Consider the following 24,210-nt stretch of genomic DNA (forward strand, 5'->3'; position numbering starts at 1 on the left):
TTGCACGAATAAGTAGGGTGGCCATTCGTTAGTTATAATAAAGGTGGAATACCCGAAACTGTGCAGCACTGTGCCATAAGTGGCCAAATTCCACAGAACAAACTGTTCGCATGTTTACTTCCATTGCGTGTCGGTGACGTTTCACCAAAGTCACAACACGACACCAGCCTGAAGTAATCTCCGGCGTCTCTGCGACATCCATCTCTTCCCATTGCGAATTTGCCTTTAGTAGCTAAAATAAAGTCGTTCCGCTTGCTGTTATCCACGACGGAGCAGAGTTAACTGTTAGTTTAATATCTGGCACTAGCATCACTCAGATCATTCTGACCGCTTCATTATATTTTAGATCTACATAGAGTCGCTTTCAGAGTCTTAGTCACGAATGGCTAGGGTTGATAGATAGTGTCCTGGTGAACAACTTTCGTTAGGAACAAAACATTCACTCTTGCTTCCTGGCTGCGCCGGGCATGCTTAAGTATACGCTGGCCTCAGGACGGAAAGATTTCACCTAACTAGCAGGATTTACTAACCAGGTATCTTCATATTATCTATCACAATAAACTGATAGAGTGATTTTCAACAAGAAAAGCTTAAAAAGAGGATCTCTAAGTGGAGATAAATATTTTAGAAGCGAATTGGGAGCTTTAATTTTCTTGGGCCTATCCCCTTCATGTGGTGTAGGTAACTGAATTGCAGGCAACACGCACTGCACGTGAATGCTGCTGTGTGTCTGTGTCCTGCCGCCTCCCAGGGTTAGAACAAATACAAAAGGACGCCTAACGCCGCTGGGAAACGTCAGGGAACTTTTTATCTCAAACAGAAATGTCATCTATCACATCTAGACGTCTGATGCAGAGAGTGTATATTCGGTCAGATTTTATTAACATCTCATTCCAATCCCTTTCCCCCAAAAACTCCTCGGAGAACAGTATACGCTTCCGCCTGCATAATAACATAAAAGGAATAATTGACGAGATCTTCTCGGAATGTAAGTTGAATAAACTGGTTAGTGTATAGCAACTTTCCAGGAAGTTTCATTCTATCTTCTGACTTCACTAAGACATGGCAAGGAATGAATTTACCGAAACGGCAGCATCCATCGACAAGATTACTCGGATTGTATCTCGAGTAAAATCTGTGAAATTCGCTGAAGACGAATATATCTCTAGTTAACGGGAATAACGTCCAAGAGGTGTAGTTGTTTACGGAGTGTTACTTTCTTTCTGCAAACTCTTGTCAACTTCGCTTATTGATTACGCTTGATCTAAAGATCATCCACGTCAAAAACAGCCTCAACTCCACCTAAAACAAGAGGCTTGTCTTATGGTATATAAAGTTTTTCTCGTGAATTTTCCTCAGCACGAACAACTTCAGTGTCCACCTACGCTTGACAGTGGCCATCACGTCTGACACTCTCTCCACCAGCCCCACCTCCCGCGTGCCTCCGTGCCTGGTGGTGCGGGCTCTCGACTCGTTTTCAGTAGGACGACGTCTCAAATCCCGTCCGGCCATCCCTATTTAGGTTTCCGTTCAAAAATGGCTCTGAGCACTATGGGACTTAACATCGAGGTTATCAGTCCCCTAGACTTAGAACTACTTAAACCTAAGTAGCCTAAGGACATCACATACATTCATGCCCGAGGCAGGATTCGAACCTGCGACCGTAGCAGCAGCGCGGTTCCGGACTGATGTGCCTAGAACCGCTCGGTAGGTTTCCGTGATTTTCTTAAATCGCTCCAGACAAATACCGGGATGCGTCCTTTGGGAGGACACGGCCGATTTACTTCTATATTCTCCTCCAGTACTGGCTTGTGTATGACTCTAATGACCTCGTCATCGACGGAACGTTACACCCTAAACTTGCTTCCTTCCTTCCTTTCCATTCTCCCCTTCCTCGTCCACACACTATTTTTCTGCGCAAAGACTCCCTGAAACACTCTTCTACCACCGATTATAACCTTTCGCTCAAGCTCGCTCGAGACTCCGCCACAAACTTTCCTCGAAGTCGACTTTAAAAGTTCGCTGCACGTCTCCCGTTTCTCTCGCTCCATCCCGCAGCCCATCAATAAGCCCAACATCGGATTTCAGAGGCATATCTCATTATGAATTCTTATCTTCCGTCTTCGACGATCTCGTCATCGACTCGGCGTTAAATCCTAGATTTCCTTCCTTTTTCTTTTCAATACATGACTTTCAATTAAATGTTTCGTCACGTAATAGCAACCATATAATTGGTACAACTCCCAACAGAGGCAGTCACCTTCTCTCTCATTTACTGCCATCTATCAGCTAGCTGTAAAACTATCAAGATAAATCCTGGAGCACCCAAGTTCCCATTGACTTTAAACTAATTCTGAGATTTAATAGTTCATGTGTAATCTGTCTCAGGTTGTTTATATTTTGTCACGTGAATTCCAGCTTTACGGGGCAGTGTTACGCACATCCTGCTCAGTACGTTTGAGAGCTGTCGACGCTGGTGGTGAGAGTTCTGTCAGCAGCTATGTACCTCAGTGATCCAACCGCACGACCAAAAAATACTGCTTGCTTAACTCTGCTACTGGTTAACCGAATGGCTATTCCTGAACCATCGGCAGCTACACGTTAAACAAAGCAACGATTGTTGCCTACCATGTCTACAGTTCTATGTGTCTAAGACTGGTAAAATGAATCGCTGACCAATAAGACGTCTCTTTTGAAACTAGTAAAAGAGATATAGCACTTCGAAATACACTCCTGGCCATTAAAATTGCTACACCAAGGAGAAATGCAGATGATAAACGGGTATTCATTGAACAAATATATTATAGTAGAACTAACATGTGATTACATTTTTACGCAATTTGGGTGCATAGATCCTGAGAAATCACTACGCAGAACAACCACCTGTGCCCGTAATAATGGCCTTGATACGCCTGGGCTTTGAGTCAAACAGAGCTTGGATGGCGTGTAGAGCTGTCCATGCAGTTTCAACGTGATACCACAGTTCATCAAGGATAGTGACTCTCGTATTGTGACGAGACAGTTAGTGTTGCGTTTAAATATTTGACAAATTGAAGCATATTTCATACGAATAAAAGGAGTTGCTCCTCATGTGATAATAAATTTCCTGCTCACAAAGAAAAATTAAGCATTGAAAGAATCCGCTTAAGTGCGGCAAATACAAACGGTCCAACGTGGCAATACTCAGTGCTAATATCGCAATGGACAAAGAACGCATCTCTGTCTTCGATTTTAGAACTTACAGCTTAAGTTACATTCTCCGATTTAAATTTCTGTCCACTATCTGTTAACGCCATCTGGAATTTGTTACCTTGTTAGTTTCTTCTATCGATGTGGAAACGATGCACGAAAAAAGGCAAGTGATGGTCGGAATGTCGTAATGTACTACACTGGTAAGGAAAACCCGAACTCGAGTAACGTGTATGCAAATCAGAAACTAAATATTATTATTCAAATACGATAGTCTAACATATTCTACACAACAATCTCAACTTTACGGGCAGCGGTCGCAGGGCTTAAAAGAAATTTCGTATCATTTCCGATTTATGAGGTATGGACGAAAGCTGCCTCATTTTAGTGCAAGTGTATACTCTAGAATTCATGGCACACAGTACTTCGTACCTTATTTGTCATTCCTAGTCATGTTCTACTTGTGAATGACGCCTCGAAAAATGGCTGACTCTATGCCTTGGTACGCTACATGTTCTCCATTATCTTACGATGTTGGCCTTCAGACGAGATGTACGATGCAGGCAATAGAGCCGTTCTGTATCCTGTTCTGAATACTGACTTTCTAAACCTACCCAGCAGGGTTTATTCAGAATAATGGCGACTTTCTTCTAGCGATCTCTTAGCTTCTCCGTAACTAGACTCCCTGATTACTGATCCAGCAACAAGTATCACAATTCATTCAGTCTCGTCCCTTAATTTAAGTTAGGTATAGAAAACCCATGAAATCAAGATCACACATGAAATCTTCTTTATTTGGACTGATTACTTGTTTCGGCTAACAATTTAGCCGTCTGCAGGTAGTAAAACATTCTTGATTAATGTTGGTGCTATTACAGCTTCTCACACCGTTGAAATGGTAACATCCATACATGACACGGTGACAAACAGTTTTTCATTGTTTGTGACCATTGTCATTGAACGATGGCCTCAAAATAAACTGATAATGATTGTGTCAGTAAGTTGTAAGACAATACATCTTTGTTTTATCATCATGGCCACGAAAGGTGAAAAGCTGTGATTAATTACGTAATGTATATATGTCGTCATTTTAAGAAATATTTTAACGCAGTGTGAAGCTGTAATTACACCAACACTAATCAAGAATGTTTTGCGATCTGAAGACGGCTAGATTGTTAGCCGAAACAAGTAATCAATTCAAATAAAAAAGATTTCATGTGGGTTTTCACTCCCTAATATAAATAAAAAATTACAACCGATCGCGTATCTTCTGCTTGACAACATCGACAAACCTGACCATTCCTTAATTCTAACCATTGAGAGGTCTACGCAGGCGAGCGAAAGTCTTTTGCATGGTCTCCTCTGCGTCTGCTTACCTGTGCCTTAGATTTCTGGTTGCTCATATAAGTCATTTATTTGCTCCCAAAATAATTGATTCTATATGCTGATTCCACTCCATAGCGCTTCCTAATGCTACACTCAGAATTCTAGTTGCTCTGGAAGATTTCGGAGGCGTACCATTAAACTTTTTTCTTCGAATAATCTTGTATTTATCTACTTCTGATACAGCTATTATTAATTGCATCAAGTGAGTATTTTACCTCAGCCGTTATGAACTTCCCTACCGTCACTCAACAGCGGTTTGTTGCCTGTATTACCAGCAAACAGCAGAGCTTCTTGTAATATTTTCTTTTGATTACCGACATATGCCACTATTTAGCAATGCTTTTGAATAACAGGCATCTTGAGCCGAATTATGACGAAGTTTCGAAGCAATAAACTCTTCTTCCTTAACGAAGTGTCTCTGTCTAACGATCACCAATTATTCAACCACTGATGATGTTGACAGTGAGAGTGTCACCACCTCGCCAAATGTACTCTCTCTGGTGCGTTTCCTGGTGGGTGTGTTACGCCTTTGTTGGCTGGTGAGCATGCCTGTTGCAGAGCCCCGCTCCTGACGAAATGTCGAGGTTGCAGTCTTTTGCAGCCGGGTGAATTCTGATACTGCTCTGATGCTATTCCAGCCGCCGCCCGTTTGCCTTGAAGGCGGCGTGCTATGCATGCCGGAGCTCGTTTGGTATAGGCCGCTACAATTGATGTGCTGCTAATAGTGCTACAATCCCATTTTCGTTATAGGTAACGTGATGGAATTTGTCATAAGCCAAGCAGCACTTTTACGCTGCAAACTTTCATTTACTGACGAAAAGAAGCATCCAGTAAGTTTCTAAGGGTCCTGTACGTGCCTAGCCAAAGTTGTTATCGCCAGATGGTGGCCAGCCCCAATATGACAGGAAAAGGGAATGGTGATGATGCACGATTGCTCACTCAGTGACTGTACGCAAAAATATTGATTTAAATTACAAAATCTCCCCTTGGTGTTTTACGAATAAGGACATAAGGTGACTGATGATGAGCGTGAACCGTCATGAACTAACCAGCCATTAAATCTACATCTATGTCTACATCTACACCTACAGCTACATCGATTCTCGACTATCCACCTTACGGCGCATGGTGGGCAGTACTCCGTACCCTCCTGTACGAGGGAAGGCAGACTGACTACGAGTTTGCCTCCGTATTAGCCCTAATTTCCCGCATCTTATTTTAGTGGATCTTGCGCGCAATGTATGTTGTGGGCAACGTAATCGTTCTGTAGTCAGCTTCAAATGGCGGTCCTCTAAATTTTCTCAGTAGTGTTCCTCGAAGAGAACGGCGCCTTCCCTCCAGGGGTTCCCATTTTAACTCCCGAAGCATCTGCATAACACTTGTGTATTGTTCGAATCTAGCAGTAACAAATTTAGATCCCGCCTCTGAATTAATTCTTTCCTTAATTCGACCTGGTACGGATCCCAAACACTCGAGCAGTACTCAAGAACAGGTCGCATTAGCGTCCGATATGCGGTCTGCCTTACAGATGAACCACGCTTTCCTAGAATTCTGCCAATACACCGAAGTCGACCATTCACCTATCTCACCCTAATCCTCACATGCTCGTTCCATTTCATACCGCTTTGCAAAGTTACGCCCAGTTATTGAAACGACTTGACTGTCTCAAGCAGGACACTACTAAAGCTCTATCCGTACATTACGGGTTTGTTTTTCCTAATCATTCGCATTGACTTACATTTTTCACATTCATCACACCAATTAGGAATGTTGTCTAAGTCATCTTGTATCCTCCTACAGTCAATCAACGTCGACAGCTTGCCGTATACCACAGCAACATCAGCAAACAACCTGAGATTGCTGCCCACGCAGTCCGCCAAATCATTTACGTATACAGAGAATAACACTTCCCTGTAGCACACCTGACTCATAACTCTAGGGATGGTTCAAACGGCTCTGAGCACTATGGGACTTGACTGCTGAGGTCATCAGTCCCCTAGAACCTAGAACTACTTAAACCTAACTAACCTAAGGACATCACACACATCCATACCCGAGGCAGGATTGGAACCTGCGACCGTAGCGGTCGCGAGGTTCCAGACTGTAGCGTCTAGAACCGCTCGGCCACTCCGGCCTGCCTCTAGGGATGCCTTGGCGATTTTCTCTGCGATTAGATTATGTACGGACACTAGATTTCATTCTCTCGCTTCTTTCATATTAACCGGTTAGTAACACAGAAACACAACATTCTGCCTACACTGTTAAGTTAAGACTGAATATCGGACTATTAGGTGTAAGTCGAAACAAACTTCAACAGGGTAAGACGCCAATCCTCACGATTAAATAAATTCTTTCCAATTTCGTTAGTTGGTCATTTTGCGATGCTTTTTGCTAAGGAAATCGAGTAACTTTAGTTTCATGGTCGAATGAATTTTGAATATTGCGGTGATCACATTTTGAGTGAGGAGGTTGGCTACAGGTTCTCAACAGAATCGGCGAGTAAAAAAACATATGAAGAAGACTGGCAGTAAAAAGGGACAGGATGATAGGACATGTGTTTAGACGTCAGGGAAAAACTTCCGTGCTACTAGAGGGAGCTGTAGAATGGAAAAAGTGTAGGGGAAGACAGAGCTTGGAATACATCCAACAAATAACTAAGGACGTTTTATGTAAGTGCTACTCTGATATAAAGTACACACAGGAGAGGAAACCCATGGTGGACTGCATGAAACCAGTCCGAAGACTAACCACTCGAAAATAAAAAAAAGGAATAAAAAGAATGGGGACTGACCATTGCAGTTGTTTCTAGAGTTAGTCTACGATGTACTCTTTAGAAGTAGTCAAAGACCGTTAGTTCAGCTTCCGCATCGGATTGCTGCGATGAACCTATTCAAAAGCAAAGCTATACAGGGCATTTGTAAAACAACGCATAGCGTTGAACATAAGATAAACACTAAAACGTAAATCATTCCATATATGAACTTTACTTTATCTTGTAGAAATTAATTGTCGTTCCAGATCTGGAAGCGGAAATTTGTCTTAATTATTTTTGAAATCTTTATTGGAGATATCAGCGATGTTTGTCTTTTGAAATTCCTTAATAAACTGGAAAGAACAACGAATGTCTGTTCGTCCAAGCGATCCAAAGACATCGACACCCAGGCTCATACCGTGTTTATTGACTTCGGGAAGGCGTTGGAGATTGTTCTGTCTTCTACCAAAGAAAATACATGTTTCACGAATACAGGACGGCTACCCTAGTAAACATAATTCAACAGTGGTTTGGGAGAACTTGCGCGATACGAAAATACCGGTAGTTTCGGGTGTACACCAAAGTAGTGTTACAGTGCCGATATAGTTAGCGATATAATAAATGAAATGGGGGATAACATCGGACGCTTCGTGAAGCTATTCTTGAAATAAAGTTGTAGAAAATGGCGGAATACCCGTAGGCAATCACCACTGGTCGAGGGAATGGTAGTTAACAGTCAACATAATCCGAATGTAACGAATAGCGCATAAACACAAAGAGAGGCCAATTATTGTTTGATTACACGACTGGTGAGCAATCGAGGAACAGCCCCAACAGCAAATTGTCTAAGATTGCGCACACGGAGCGGTTTAAACCGTTCGCTTATACTGGTTGTAAGAAAGGCAGATGGCAGACAGATTGCCTCGGGAGAATTCCAACAAAATTTAGTTCGTAGTTGAAAGACGACTTTACATATTACTCGTCAGACTGTGACTCTAACCAGTTAAGATGAATGAAAACTTTCCTTTTACATTAACAAGTCGCCCATCTGTCAAATCATAAGAGGCATTGCAGTTAAGCGTAAAATCTGCGGGACTGTGCATCCCGGTATTTTCCAGAGCATTGCCAGAGGAAGTGAAGAAAGCTTAGAGTTTAATATTCTACCGACGTCAACGTCTTTAAAGAGTTGGAGCGCTGGCTTGGATTGGACAAGGTTGCGCAGTATGTTGACGCGGTGACCTCGAAGGCACCATGCCGGTAATTACCCAAGTGATTCAGGAAAACCACAGAAACTTTACACGCATACTGCTCGACATGTTTTCGAACCAACCCGGAGACGGGTCCAAAGGAGCGTAGCCGAAGCTGACCGCAACGATAAAATCCTGAGCCCCCTGGGTACCGAATTATGGCTAAAAAATGGCTCTGAGCACTATGGGACTCAACTGCTGTGGTCATTAGTCCCCTAGAACTTAGAACTACTTAAACCTAACTAACCTATGGACATCACACACATCCATGCCCGAGGCAGGATTCGAACCTGCGACCGAAACAGTCGCACGGTTCCGGACTGCGCGCCTAGAACCGCGAGACCACCGCGGCCGGCCCGAATTATGGAATTTTTGATTTGCACACTGATACCCACATAGCCACCAAGGCATGCTGTAGACCAACTCACGAACATCTCATATTTGCCAGATAGGACAGCGATATTTTTGCGTGTGATGGTACGTAAATCTACGTACATCCTCCGAAAACTCTGCATTTAAATGGCGGAGAGTACAGTGTACTATTTCTGGTCATTCCCTTTCTTGTACCACTTGGAAATGGGGCGAGGAAAATGATGCCTAACTGCCTCTGTACGAGCCCTAATTTCCCTTATTTTGGCCTAACGGTCCCTTCGTGACATGGACGTCAGAGGCTATAGAATCGCACTGTGGTCTGTAGCAAATGCTGCTTATTTAAACTTCCCCGACAACAATACCCTAACCCTCAGGTACAAATCGAACCGAATAATTCAGCGACTTCCTTTAATCTGACTTGGCGAAAAATCCCAAACGTGGACAGCAACAAGGAGCAGCTGAAATGGCCTATAATCCCACTTCTCTACGAAGTCCGTGTACATTACGAACAATGTAACACTTTTAGTACCGCTTCTCGTCCCAGATGTCTGTATAGATCGTATTATCTTTATAATAATTTCCTCGCTGGCGTGTGAAGTGGGCTGAGCACTTGCACACAGGTACCTATTATGGATTCGCACGGCCCATAGGGGCTCCCTAATTTGCGTTAATGAGCGAGCAGCCAGCAACTTACCTGAGAAGTGCCGCGGACTTCATTTCCCGCGTCGTCGGCAGGAAGGACGCTGAAGACTTCTTCGGCGACGTCTGAAGTAGGCGAGGTGGTAACCGGAGAAAGAAAAGGGATGGAACTAGTCGCGCAAGTCCCGCGGGCGAGAAACTTTTCCTGCCGAGCCACCGACACCAGACTGCGAGAGTGGACGCCGCGCCGGAGCGATAACGCAGAGAAACGCGCGCGGACCCACGAGTCACTCGGTTTCCCGCTGACCTCGACTGAAACGAAAGGCAACAATTCTGCACAGACTGGATGAGAACAGAGGTGGAAATATAGTGAATGAAATGTGTGGCATGCACGATCCTCCTTCGAAAAAAAAAAAAAAGAGAGTAGAGAAGTGAACCGTGGGAGGTGGCGATATGCAAAGAAAAGTAGGTACTAGCGAGAGCGAGAGTGAGTGGTGGACACGCACTTCGTGAAGGCGGCGGCTGCGGCAGCGTCTGACCGTCGGCTGGCTAGTGAAGAGTAGTCATGTCACCGGCCGGTGGAAGTGGCCAACTAACCGAGTTGGTGCGCGCGCGTCCTTCTCAAGGAGTTGCACTTTCACCCACGGCGCCTCGCCCCACCCCCCTCCACGCCTCTCCTTACCCCTCCCCCCCTCCCCCCCACAGCTTCACCTGTCGGCAAAACAGCGCGTGCTCTTACGAGGACCCCGTGACATTGCTTTGTCACCGGCCACTTCCTCTTGGCGCACGCTTCCCGGCCGCATTCTACTCCGGTATCCCTTCGGCATTGTCAGAGATGGATCCGAGGAGGGCCGGTATCGTGAGGCTCACACGAGTGACAGAGGGAGAAAGGGAGGGAGTAAGGTAGGGAGATTAAACAATGATCCAGAATGAGATTTTCACTCTGCAGCGGAGTTGCGCTGATATGAAACTTTCTGGCAGGCCGAGGCTCGAACTCGGGACCTTTGCCTACCGCGGGCAAGTGCTCTACCAACTGAGCTACCCAAGCACGACTCACGCCCCGTCCTCACAGCTGTACTTCTGCCCGTACCTCGTCTCCTACCTTCCAAACTTTACAGAAGCTCTCCTGCTCAGGACGGAATCTAAACTGCTCAGGGATGATTGTGTTATTCAAAAATGGTTCTGAGCACTATGGGACTTAACATCTGTGGTCATCAGTCCCCTAGAACTTAGAACTACGTAAACCTAACTAACCTAAGGACATCACACACATCCATGACCGAGGCAGGATTCGAACCTGCGACCGTAGCAGGCGCACGGTTCCGGACTGAGCGCCTAGAACCGCGAGACCACCGCGGCCGGCGATTGTGTTATTGTTTCGCGGAATTTGGATAGGGCGCTGAGGATCAAGCACTCTAGTACTTTACCTAGAAAGCACAGGAATGAGATGGGTCTATAATTTTATGGAAGGATAAGGTTCTTAATGGGTTCCGGTAAGGTTACGACCTGAGCAATTTTCCAGGCTTTTGGGAAGTAGGTTAGGGAAATGCACTGGTCGTATAGTGTGGTGAGGTAGGTGATTGCGTTGGGAAGCAGGTGTTTTAGCTATGGGACACGGACCTTGTCAGGACCGGGGGATTTGTTATTCCCTACGTGCCTGATGTAGGCACACACAAGTCGATCGGAAACAGGAGTAAATTCTGCATCTGTATCTGGCCTTTCTTGTCTCAATTGAGCCACTCGTCCGTTTATTATATCTTCCTGCCTGTCACTCTCGTCATCTTCGATGACGTGAGTTCTGAATTGTGACTCTAACGATGTCGCCAATAATTCTGCCTTACGGGTTACATACCACCTGCTCCCTTGGGGAAACCTACGACTACAGAGACAACACGGAAATCCGGCTGCAGATCAAAAATAAAAATAACTGCCATACCCCGAAGGACTACTGTTCATCTTTAGCAGATCCTGTGATGGGGGAATAACCACTGGAGAGTTCTAAAGAAAAAGGTGCCCAATGGGTGCAAATGAAGAAAACCTTTCTTAGTGCTACCCTCAATTTCTGGCCCTGTCTAGTTCATAAGTGTCTCGACACTGGCAACATGAACAGCCTTCACATATCTCCTGTATTCTTGTGAGTTTTGTTCAATAGTATTCTACTGCGGCTGTCCTCGAAGGCTTCGCGCTTTGTCCTCTTGACTTACAAACGCAAGTCATTGAACATCTTTCTATTTATAGCCATATGCTTTGTCTTACAACCGGCCAGAGTTGCCGGGCAGTTCTAGGCGCTACAGTCTGGAACCGCGCGACCGCTACGGTCGCAGGTTCGAATCCTGCCTCGGGCTTGGATGTGTGTGTTCTCCTTAGGTTAGTTAGGTTTAAGTAGTTCTAAATTCTAGGGGAATGATGACCTCAGCTGTTAAGTCCCATAGTGTTCAGAGCTATTTGAACCATTTGTCTTACACATTATGCACTAGTCCCTGTATCTTTAGAAGTTTTTTACAGAGACTACATACAATGGATGGTTCCCCCTAGCATGAACTGTTTCACTTGGTACGTATCTATCATGTTCATGGTCAATTATTCTTCTAAATCTGAACCACAGTTCTTCTATATTTTCCGCTCCAGTGCTACACATTACTAGTTCCTGATTGAGAAACGACACATATATATCCTTTTGCTTATTTTAGTTGTTCTTCGTACTTTGGTTCATCTACATCTACATCTACATCCATACTCCGCAAGCCACCTGACGGTGTGTGGCGGAGGGTACCCTGAGTACCTCTATCGGTTCTCCCTTCTATTCCAGTCTCGTATTGTACGTGGAAAGAAGGATTGTCGGTATGCTTCTGTGTGGGCTTTAATCTCTCTGATTTTATCCTCATGGTCTCTTCGCGAGATATGCGTAGGAGGGAGCAATATACTGCTTGACTCTTCGGTGAAGGTATGTTCTCGGAGCTTTAACAAAAGCCCGTACCGAGTTACTGAGCGTCTCTCCTGCAGAGTCTTCCACTGGAGTTTATCTATCATCTCCGTAACGCTTTTGCGATTACTAAATGATCCTGTAACGAAGCGCGCTGCTCTCCGTTGGATCTTCTCTATCTCTTCTATCAACCCTATCTGGTGCGGATCCCACACTGCTGAGCAGTATTCAAGCAGTGGGCGAACAAGCGTACTGTAACCTACTTCCTTTGTTGTTGGATTGCATTTCCTTAGGATTCTTCCAATGAATCTCAGTCTGACATCTGCTTTACCGACGATCAACTTTATATGATCATTCCATTTTAAATCACTCCTAATGCGTACTCCCAGATAATTTATGGAATTAACTGCTTCCAGTTGTTGACCTGCTATTTTGTAGCTAAATGATAAGGGACCTATCTTTCAATGTATTCGCATCACATTACACTTGTCTACATTGAGATTCAATTGCCATTCCGTGCACCATGCGTCAATTCGTTGCAGATCCTCCTGCATTTCAGTACAATTTTCCATTGTTACAACCTCTCGATACACCACAGCATCATCTGCAAAAAGCCTCAGTGAACTTCCGATGTCATCCACCAGGTCATTTATGTATATTGTGAATAGCAACGGTCCTATGGCACTCCCCTGCGGCAACCTGAAATCAGTCTTACTTCGGAAGACTTCTCTCCATTGAGAATAACATGCTGCGTTCTATTATCTAGGAACTCCTCAATCCAATCACACAATTGGTCTGATTGTCCGTATGCTCTTACTTTGTTCATTAAACGACTGTGGGGAACTGTGTCAAACGCCTTGCGGAAGTCAAGAAACACGGCATCTACCTGTGAACCCGTGTCTAAGGCCCTCTGAGTCTCGGGGACGAATAGCGCGAGCTGGGTTTCACACGACCGTCTTTTTCGAAACCCATGCTGATTCCTACAGAGTAGATTTCTAGTTTCTTGGTTGACATTGTTGCTACAATTTCCTCGTGGTCATTGATTCCAGTCTCTTTGTGGACGCCTTGAAAGACGTCAGTTGATGTTTGATCCAATATATTTCCACCGTGAGTGGCCTTTCGAAAAATTTGTTCTAGATAGTTCTCAGAGAACGCATTTGATAACGTTTCGAAGGACTTCTTGTCAGGCCCATTACTTACAAAGCTGTAATTTTCCCAATTGATTGTTGAACGGTAAGAGTCTCCCCCGATGATGACGGGATGATTGAGGAGGAACTTATTAGTGAACTTGTTTTTTCTCTAAAGATTTCGGTTAATTTGCGGGTGAGTTTAATGGTCTATAGAAGGATCCGATTATGAGCTTATGTCCACCACTGATACTCGCTCTTGTCCCTGCAATCTCACAAAGAGATAACCAGCTTTCTGTACCTAGTATTATTTGAGCTACACTACTTATTAGGATCGGTTCACTCTCTGACTCTTTGTTGCAAATACTTCGGCAGTTAACTACCACTAATTTAGTTCTCTCGTCTGCAGGAGGCATTTCCTTGGATCTTGTACTGACACTTCTGGGTCCCCCACAGCTATCATTATCTGTATTGGATAGGGAGTCCCTTTATCTAAAAGACCTTTGTGTGCCCCCTACAGGCAGCGATCTGCCTGGATGGCAGCCTCTAATGTGAAATGCACACCTGACCCATTTAAATGGACCCTACAATCCTCAACCTTATACCTCAAGTCTAGGAAGTTTCAGCCTAACTTTTCAGAGAACCTACCAAGTCCCTGGTTCAATCCTTCCACTCAACTCAGAATGAGAGGGTCACGATCAGTTCTGGGGACACTGCTGCCATTTGAGAGCTTCGTTGAAACTCCGTGATGAAGTCTGGTCTTCTCAACATTCTGTGCCAGCCGCTGGAACGACCCAAGTTTGACCCAGGAGCCCAGAAGATAAACACTGTTTGTTCCAACGCGCACTAAAATGTGTAGTTGCACACTGTTCCCCCAGTGGCTGCCGGAGTAGCCTCTTCAACATGTTTAATGTGGCCTCCAGGCATATATACTAAGTACAACAAGTGTTCCTTGCCATCCCTTACTGCCATTTCATTAAGGGGTACCATTGGTCGTCGTACATCTGATTACCGACGATGAATAGAGATTACTCTTTTGCGTTTTCCTCCTCTTGACTCAGGACGTAAAATGTTTCCCGACAGATGAAGTGAGCCTCACTGGCCCAGTAATGTCTCATCATTCCAAAACAGTGTTTATCCCCACCTCCTCTGAAAAGAGAAGTGAGCGTGTCTTCGAAATTGTCCTAACAGCTGACAGTCATATTGTTGCAGAAGACGCTCAGTAGCACAGTCGCCTTAATGTAGTGGTTATGATTGTAGACTGTTGCATGGAGGGTCGTGAGTTCAAAACGCACGGGAACTGAAGAATTTTAATTTCTATATACGGTTCGAGTACATTCTAGAAGTATCTACAAATGGCAAGAATAATTGTAACTGGAATGTTCTGTAGCTGTACATATTCCGTATGTGTTCTGGCCGGGAGGCAGTTCACTCGGCGCTCTTGTGTGTACAAGTGCTGAATAAACCTTCATTAAGTGAAATTAGTGTTCGTCATTCATCTAAGTGACAATATTTTTCTCCTGTTAGATCCTGTTCTATCCTCTACCAATTTGTGAAACCCAGCTAGCTCTATTCGTCCACAAGACCCAACAGACATCAGATACAGACTCCCACGTTGATGCCGTGTTCCTTGACTTCCGAGAGGCGTTCGTTACAGTTCCGCACTTCTGCCTAATGAAATAAATAAGAGCCTACAGAATATGAGTCCAACTGTGTGATTGGCCTGAAGAATTTATAATGAACACAACGGAGCATGTTGTTCACAACAGAGAGAAGTCTTCAGATGATAAGATAGCTTCAGACTGTGTTATAGGAAGTGTTATAGGACCAATACTTTTCATAATATACGTGCGAGAGGCGTTCAGTAAGTAATGCAACACACTTTTTTTCTGAAAGAAGGTTGGTTGTATTCAGGATTTTAATATACCAAATTATTCTGCTCTATTTTGGCTCCAAAACTCTATTTTTCAACCTAATGTCCGTTCAATGCGATGGCCTAACGCCACCTTACGGGGGGGGGGGGGGGGGGGAGGGGGAGGGGGAGGGCTGTACACCCACATGGTTCCACTCCACTGGTCGACGCCGGAGCCAGCGTCTTGCTGAATGGGTACCCTCCCAATATCCACGTACTGCTTTCCTCGAAGTGCATCCTACATTGGGACAAACAGAAGGCCCTTCGTTGCTCTTTATGATCTTTTGTCAGGTGGCAAAGAGCCCAGCGGATACACGCCTTTGAGTACCCCAAATAGTGGACTCTTGTGTCAATACTACCAACACAGGCGTACAGTTGTGAAGCGAGGTGTCCTATTGTGATCGACCGATCACCTCGAATGGGAGTGTCGTCACGTTTTATCATTGCAGGAGTCACAGCTGTGTGCAGCCAGCCGGCAGGCGGGAGATCGGACAGGTTTGGGCGACCTTGTTGCCATGATGACAGACACCTCGCCCAACGACTCACCGTGGTTTTGTTCACTGCCAGGTGTCCGTAGACATTCTGTAAGCACCTATGATCATTTGCGACGCTTTGGTTTTCCGCCAAAAGAAACTGCTTGGAACGCACGTCCGCTACAGACCCCTTATTGAGTCTACGTAAAAAGCCGCTACCTACTGCAAATTCATGAAACAATAGTGGCTGAAGCGGTAATGTTCCTCGACGCCCCACAATATATTCCTTACTTTCTCAACCGAAAATGGCCGAGAAAAAACATGTTTTCGTTAATTACTGAATGCTCCTTGTAAATGAACTAGTGAATGATGTCGGAACTTCCACAAGACTCTTCGTGGATTATACTGTTGTTTATAGGGAAGTCCCTACGTTAGAAAATTATAGCAAAATGCAGAAAGACTTGCAGAGGATGGCTACTTATTTCAGGGACTGGCGATTGACCCTCAGTGTAAACACTTGTTACGTATAGCGCATAAATAGACGGAAGGAGCCTTTATTCAATGACTGAACGATTGGAGGACGATCACTGGAAGCAGTGACATCGATAAAATGTCTAGGAGTATACGTGCGGAACGATATGAAATGGAACGACTACATAAAACTAATCGCAAGTAAGGCAGATACCAGACCGAGATTCATGAGAAGAATGCTCAGGAAGTGCAGTCCATCCGCAAAGGAGGCAGCTTACAGAATCCTGGTTCGGCATGAACTTAAATATTGCTCGTTAGCCTGAGATTTGTGACAGATACTGTAATGTTAACTTTACGGAAGCGCATGCCCTTATAGAAGTCTACCAATTTATCGCATCCTTCTACGTGTAATGCGCAAAAGATCATGAGGATAGAATAAGAAATATTCGGCACCACATGGAGGCTTACCCTCAGTCTTTCTGTCTAGTGGCTAGCAATTCTGCCCCTTGATCACGGAGTCCCGGGTTCGATTCTCGGTCAGGTTGGGGATTTTCTCTGACAGGAGACTGAGTGTTTGTGTTGTCCACATCATTTCATCTTCGTCATTCGTGACAGTGGCTAGATTGGTTTGCGTAAAAGTTGGACTGTGTAAAAATTGGCACTTTGTATTCGCGCTGATGACCGCACAGACGAGTGCCCCACAAACCAAACATCATCATCATTAATCATTCTTCCCGCGAAACATTCGTGACTGGAACTGGAAAGGGGGCAAGTAAAAAAAAAAAAAAGTTCAAATGTGTGTGAAATCTTATGGGGCTTAACTGCTAAGGTCATCAGTCCCTAAGTTTACACACTACTTAACCTAAATTATGCTTAGGACAAACACACACACCCATGCCCGAGGGAGGACTCGAACCTCCGCCGGGACCAGCCGCACAGTCCATGACTGCAGCGCCTTAGAGGGAAAGTCAATTTGGGACATAAAGTACCCTCCGCCATGCACCAGAAGATGGCTTACGGAGTATAGATGTAAATGCAGATATAATGTTTCTTGAATGACTTCATAAAGAGGCAATTAATTCTCTAAACTTTTTATTACTTGGCCAAAATATGAAACCGCTATTTCTCGATTGTTAGAGGATGACACTGGTAGCCGTTCACAGTACGTGATGTGTTAACCGGAGGTGTCTTAATGCTGTGCAGGTAGTCTGACATTACGGTATGTGCAGATGAATAGGCGCAATAGAATAATGTTCTGCTATATGCATTTCAAGTCAGATTACTTGCAGCATCTTTAGCGGCGAAGAGTGTTAATCCTGCACTACATGATCACTGCACATGAATCTGGTGTTTAATATCTACCGCTATTTGCTCTCGTCAGCACAAGAGTTTAAGGGTATTTAGACTTTTCCACTATGTTAATGCATATACAAAGGTGGACATTATGTCCAGACTGGCCTCTGCAATGCAACGTCTACAACCTGCACCAAGAATGCATTGGTTTATTCCGACAATGTGACGGAATTATGTTCTGTTGCAACGACGGAAACAGTCCGAAACCAGTCCATAAGGCTTTGTGATTATTAGTCATGACGCGTTTCTGAGACATAGGTTTATCTTTTTGGGACAATCTTAGATTTTAGCCAGTCAGCATAGCCCCAGTGACTGAACGTTTTGTGTTTCACCCTGAGCTGCAAATATGACCTTGCTATCTGAGGTCTAACACGAAATAGATTCCCTATCCGACAACTAGCCAGTTTAAATCAACTGACAGAACGGTGTTCCAGATTTGGGTCCAAAAGCACTATTAATTGCTTGTGTCTTTTTATTATTTTTTTAAAGTTATACGTATATTTGCTAGTTCGGTACACATTGAATCTATTTCTCTACCTGTTTTTCAACCTTCATTCACCTGAACATCGCAATACATTTGACGCACTTATCTGTGCAATAAGTCATTCACGAACCTTGTCAGTGAGTGGAAAAGAACTGGAAATAAAGCCGAATAGGGCCTTTACGAGGATATTTCTCTGATACTATTACTCTACAACGTTCACCCGACCTAGGTAGCGCAGTGTTGAGGGTAATTGGACTAGTGTTTGGAGAGAGCGGGATTTTGGCCCAGCTTACAACAGTGTACGTAAACCACTTCCAGCGAATATTGGTTCCTTCCAGGTGGCCACGGCCTGTGCTTTCACCTACGTTTTCCGAAGGAAAGAAATACTGCGCAACATAGGTCGGATGAATGTTGTAGAGTAATAGTATCAGGGAAATATTCTCGTAAAGGCCCTATTCGGCTTTATTTCCAGTTCTTTTCCACTCATTGACAAGGTTGGTTAATGAGGTATGTCAGAGTATATCATAGGAATTGGGACTGGAGGTATGTCAGAGTATATCATCAACTTAGTGGTCGGTACACGTGGACCACAAGCGCAGAAGAACAAGGATCGGATGGGAACACCATCGCTGGGTGTAGTTGAAGAAACGACTCTGACAATTGCCTGAAGAAATGTAGAAAACCTCCGAAAACAATGACAGCTGGGCAGCAATATGAGACCCATTGTACTTGAGTTGACCACTGCGTATCAATAATTGCTCGACTACCCTCAGACACCTTGTCCAGTTGAAATACTGCGCGCCCCTAATAACCTGCGACAACGAACCGTTGTCTTCTGATGTGCAAAGCTTACACACTGAAGTGTAACCACAATTTGTCTTAATTACTTAGATTTATCGCAGACTGACCACTTGGACCTATGAGACACTGAAATTAGGTCACGGAAAAATCCACGGAATAACCAGATCTTGTTAAACGATGAAAGCCAGTATAAAAAAACTTTGTTCCAATTCGAGAAGAAAACAGTATTACCTACTATTCCATACATTCCTGTAACGTAACTGAGGTCCTATACCGTTCCGACAAGGAACTGAAGCCCTTCGCTAGGAGAAAACCCTTCAGCTTGGATTTGAATACCTGCACTCTGTCACTAACAAAGATGAAAGCGTTTGAGTCTCGGTCCAGCATACAGTTCTAACCTTCCAGGAAGTTTCATATTAATAATGTTTGTTGCAGAGTGCTACACTATTTTTTGAACAGTAGTCGAGGATCGGTGGAGGTATTTTCAACGTAAAAAGAGGGTTCTCCCGTCTTGTATTCAATGAATGAATCCTGCTCTTCCCTTCAAACAGCTTCTAATTTCAAGCAGAATTCCCAAAAACTGGTACACGCCCTGCAATGCAAGTGTAGAAACCCCGTCTTCTTTAAACAAAGACTTGCACGGGCTTCACTAATTAAACCACTCGGAAGATGACCTTTTAGATGAAAATCTTCGTAAATAATTTCCAGTGTTTCACCAGTACTGACTGTCGACAATATTCTAAGTGAAGGTAGCAGCATTGAGCATGTCGTGAACCATCCATGAGAACCTGCCCTCTGTCGTCAGGCCCAAATATCTCTTGTCACCTGCTACTGTAATCCTATCATCATTTTTTAAAAAAGCTGAATGCCAGCACGATAATACGTGTGTGCAGTAATGTGGATATAATAAACTGTATTGTTGTACAAAAGAGTCAGCCCGCTAGTTGTGAACCAAGAAGTACTTCTCTCGATGCCATTTTTTATACAGTATGATATGCGGATGAAGATTCACATTAACTTCAAATGCAGTTACCTGTCACAACTGATTGCAGATCATTGATGTGAATCAGGAAAGGAAATAATATTTTATGGAATCTCTTGAGAAACGCTTTGCGTTAAATTAATCTAGTAATATACCAGCTCACTTCGAGAAAGCCACATTCTGCTTCCCATTGCATGGAATTCACTGCCCATAAACGTATAACGTCTTATTTCGTTGTAAAACACACTGTGGCCCATCAGTGGAAAGTCCTTATGAAATAAAAAAATACACAGTAGTTACAGTATTTTGGTTTGGCTGTTTGATTTGGGGGAGGGGAGCAAACAGCGAGGTCATCGGTCCCATCGGATAAGGGAAGGATGGGGAAGGAAGTCGGCCGTGCCCTTCCAAAGGAACCATCCGGGCAGTTGCCCGAAGCTATTTAGGGAAACTACAGTTTTTTGATCAAGGTCTTGAACAGTTCCTTACATGAATAAATATACTGCTTGGCCAACTGAAGATTCATCTTTTGTGTATTGTCGCTGTGGATTGTTGGTCTTGCACTAGTTTTTGGCAACGAAATTTGCTGCCATCTTCGAGTAAGTTATAAAGACGGCATCACGTCCCGTTTCCGAAAATTCTTGCAGAACCAACGATTAACCGTGGCAGAACATCCGAGAAAAAAATTAAATTACATATTCGCCGAGAAAATTATCTGATCGTATATGAAGAACAATTACTAGTACAAAGCTGTAAACCAGTCAATAGACTGTGTGCACGGAAATAAGATCTAATCAACATCTTACCATCTAGATTTAGATTTTACGTGATTTTCCCAAAACGTTTAAGTCGACACTGAGTGGTTCTTTTGAAAAGGATACGGTGTTTTTCCTTCCTCATCTTTTTCAAATCCCGAGCTTCTAAGGCGTCTCTAAAGACCTCGCCGTCGACGGGCCGTTAGACTGTAATATTTTTTTCTTTCCTTTCTTGTGTAGGTTTCTCGCCATTGAATGTTTAAGTTCCCCTGAGAAAGATGTTTTACACTAGTCGCTAACTACACCGGTAATGCAGAGAGCACAAATCTTCGCGGTGCTCTCTATCCAATCATAACCATTTAAATTTCCCACAGTTCAGAGACGTAATAATTGGCTCATTTTGTTTGCTGTCAGTCTCATGTACCTCCATGACTGCTATCTCTCTTAGAGTTGCGATCAGCAAAAAAATCTGGGTGATTTCCGTTCGTTGCTCAAGATTTCTGGACTCATTTTACTCGCAGCAGGCAAGAAATAGTAACGAAAGCAGAGGGGTACTCATTGCTGTTGGGCAGGCAGGCAAGCTGAAGCCCGTTATCATCAGAACGAGCAGGCTGCTTTACTCACATCCAAACTAAGCTACGCTTAACCCAAGCAGCCCACAGGAGTCTTGCTTGTCTGCCCGTCTTCCTCTGTGTTACGCTACGTTGCAGTTTATTCTGTTCGCTTTCATTGTAGTGTTTGTTGTAAGACTCGGACGTCGATGAAAAGTCTTTCTTTACCCGAGTATGACAAGAGGGAGCTCGATGAAATATGTATTTATTATAGATGATTGCAGGCCAGAAAATGGTGGTTTTTATTTTTCCTTTGTTCCTTTCCGTGTATTTCAGACTTATTTATTTATTTCGGTATGAATGGCTTTCTTTTGCAACTACACCCTCTTTCCACTAGTACTGACTATTCTCATTTCGGACCATCGTCAGGTCACCTCTAATACATGTTTTCGGTGGTAAGCAGGACAATTTCTAAACTTCGAGCTCCCTTGCAATAAGAACCTGAAGATGTCTACTTCACCGCAACACCAGCTTAAGTAAGGTTTTGGTAGTCTAGTTCCTGTAACTTTAGTGTGTTGCAGCGAAATCCAACTTCAGTTATACCAATTTTAATTACTTTTTACAGGATTTGTATTGCAGCTTCGTTGAATTCATTCTAAGTGGCCAAAACAGTTCATTCCAAATCCTCCATATGCATTTTAGCATACACGAAGTTCGCTTCCCATTTTATGTTATCTAAAAAGTATATTTCTGAAGAAACTTTTCTTTCATACAAAGCCTTCTTCGCACTTCCTTGCATACCACCAGAAAGTGGCTTTTACTATCCACTTAGCCATATTTTGTCCTATTTAAATGAATGTTTGCCCTACATTTAGGAAGCCTATATACCGCTAAACAGCCAACGGCCTTGCCGTAGTGGTAACAACAGTTCCCGACACATCACCGAAGTTAAGCGCTGTCGGGCTTGGCTAGCACTTGTATGGGTGACCATCCGATCTGCCGAGCGCTGTTTGCAAGCGGGGTGAACTCAGTCCTTGTGAGGCAAACTGAGGAGCTACTTGATTGAGAAGTAGCGGCTCCGATCTCGTAAACTGACATACGGCCGGGAGTGCGGTGTGCTGACCACATGCCCCTCCATATCCGTATCCAGTGTTCGCCGGCCGGTGTGGCCGTGCGGTTCTAGGCGCTTCAGTGTGGAACCGCGTGACCGCTACGGTCGCAGGTTCGAATCCTGCCTCGGGCATGGATGTGTGTGATGTCCTTAGGTTAGTTAGGTTTAAGTAGTTCTAAGTTCTAGGGGACTGATGACCACAGATGTTAAGTCCCATAGTGCTCAGAGCCAAATTTGAACTAAGTGTTCATACTCTTTCAAAATATTTATAGTGATGAAACTGTTCGTGAAATTAGCAAACATGTAACATACTCGAGGTTGCCGACTGATTGTCTAGTAACTTTTAACAGAATTTGCACGACGAAACGCCTACTGATTTATTTGAAGCTGCCTCATAAACACACGGAAACTTTGCCCATGGTGGACTTGAGGCCTGTTTCGTGTATATACATCCTCAAATTATTAATTTCTCCTCAATTTCCATTAAGTTTGGTTTGTTCATTTAGCTGCTCCTACAGTTTACGATAGCTGAGGTGCATTGAAACTACTATGGAAACATACACTGAAGAGCCAAAACACTACGACCATATACTTAATAGCTTTTTAGGCCCCCTTTGTAACGCGATATATCACCGATTCTGCGTTTGATCGATTCTACAATTCTGTGGAAGATTTGCGGTGCTATGAAGTGCCAGGCGTCTACGTGCAAGTCATGTAGTCCCCGTAAATAAGTGGCTGCTGATTTGTGTACGCAGTAATGGCACCCGGTAGAGACCCAAATGGGAACCATCGGATTCACATCCGGCGAATTTAGTGGTCAAGACATTAACGTGATTTCACTATCATGCTCGTTGCACCATTGTACCACGATTCTGGCTTCGAGACACAGACAATTATGTTGCTGAAAGATGACATCGCTGCCAGGAAAGACGTCAAGCATCAAGGCATGCAGGTAGTCCGCAGCTGACCTGGTGTCTTCCATTACATAATGCTGGTCCCATCAGCCTGCGTCCACTTTCCGAGCAGCCGTTTGCTTGGATTGTGGTATCAACTGCTACGATGCAACGGCGCGGGTAAAAGTTCCTAGGTTGGCACTACGACACCGACACCGACGACAGTGCCCTCTAGCCGGCGCTGTGCAGCTCTACGAGCGCCGCTCCAGATTCTGCCCATTTGATGCCGAGCAGACGACCAACCAACATTGTTTCATTTTCACAGTGGCGAACCACCTCAGATTTTCCATGAGTAACTTTTGTGAGCTTTGATACAGCCGGCTTCGCACCTACGTGCTCCTCAGTGAAAAGGTAGGTATTCACGTTATTATGTACTCAAATTATTATTGCTATGAGATAGTGAAACCACCTTTACCTTAAAATCTGTACCGAGAGATTCTTACCTCATTTTCTCCTATTCGCTTCCTACATTCGCCCTACCCTTCAGTTTACAGGAGCAAACCCATGCGCCGCCTTCCAGGCGGGACAAAAAATGGATGACGACATTTCTGGAAACGACCATCGACATGGTGTAGCAAAAAGCTGATTTATTCGAAGAGCGATACTGTTATGCACGGTCCAATCTGGATGATCCTAAGCACACTACAATCGTAACTGACGTTGTCGTTAGGCCAACATATGAACAAGCAGGAGTCGTCTGCTGCACAGCCCCTTGTTCAACAGTATGCGCTG

The 24,210-nt window shown here is 44.2% G+C and overlaps 1 protein-coding gene across 2 annotated transcripts in view; it reads right to left on the reverse strand.

The window, feature by feature from the left end:
• LOC126334760 (uncharacterized) overlaps positions 1–10,207 on the reverse strand; it is a 367,149-nt gene extending 356,942 nt beyond the window's left edge. The window contains exons 1-2 of one of the 2 annotated variants that reach the window (XM_049997335.1): positions 10,092–10,207; positions 9,641–9,897 (exon numbers count right to left, since the gene is read on the reverse strand). In XM_049997335.1, the coding sequence (XP_049853292.1) occupies positions 9,641–9,663 (23 nt within the window). In that variant the 5' untranslated portion in view covers positions 9,664–9,897; positions 10,092–10,207. The remainder of the gene's footprint in view (positions 1–9,640; positions 9,898–10,091) is intronic. The other variant, XM_049997333.1, reaches the window with a different exon arrangement.
• Positions 10,208–24,210: the final 14,003 nt, after the last annotated feature.

Source organism: Schistocerca gregaria, chromosome 2 (genome assembly GCF_023897955.1).
Source record: "Schistocerca gregaria isolate iqSchGreg1 chromosome 2, iqSchGreg1.2, whole genome shotgun sequence".
Taxonomy (NCBI): Eukaryota; Metazoa; Arthropoda; class Insecta; order Orthoptera; family Acrididae; genus Schistocerca; species Schistocerca gregaria.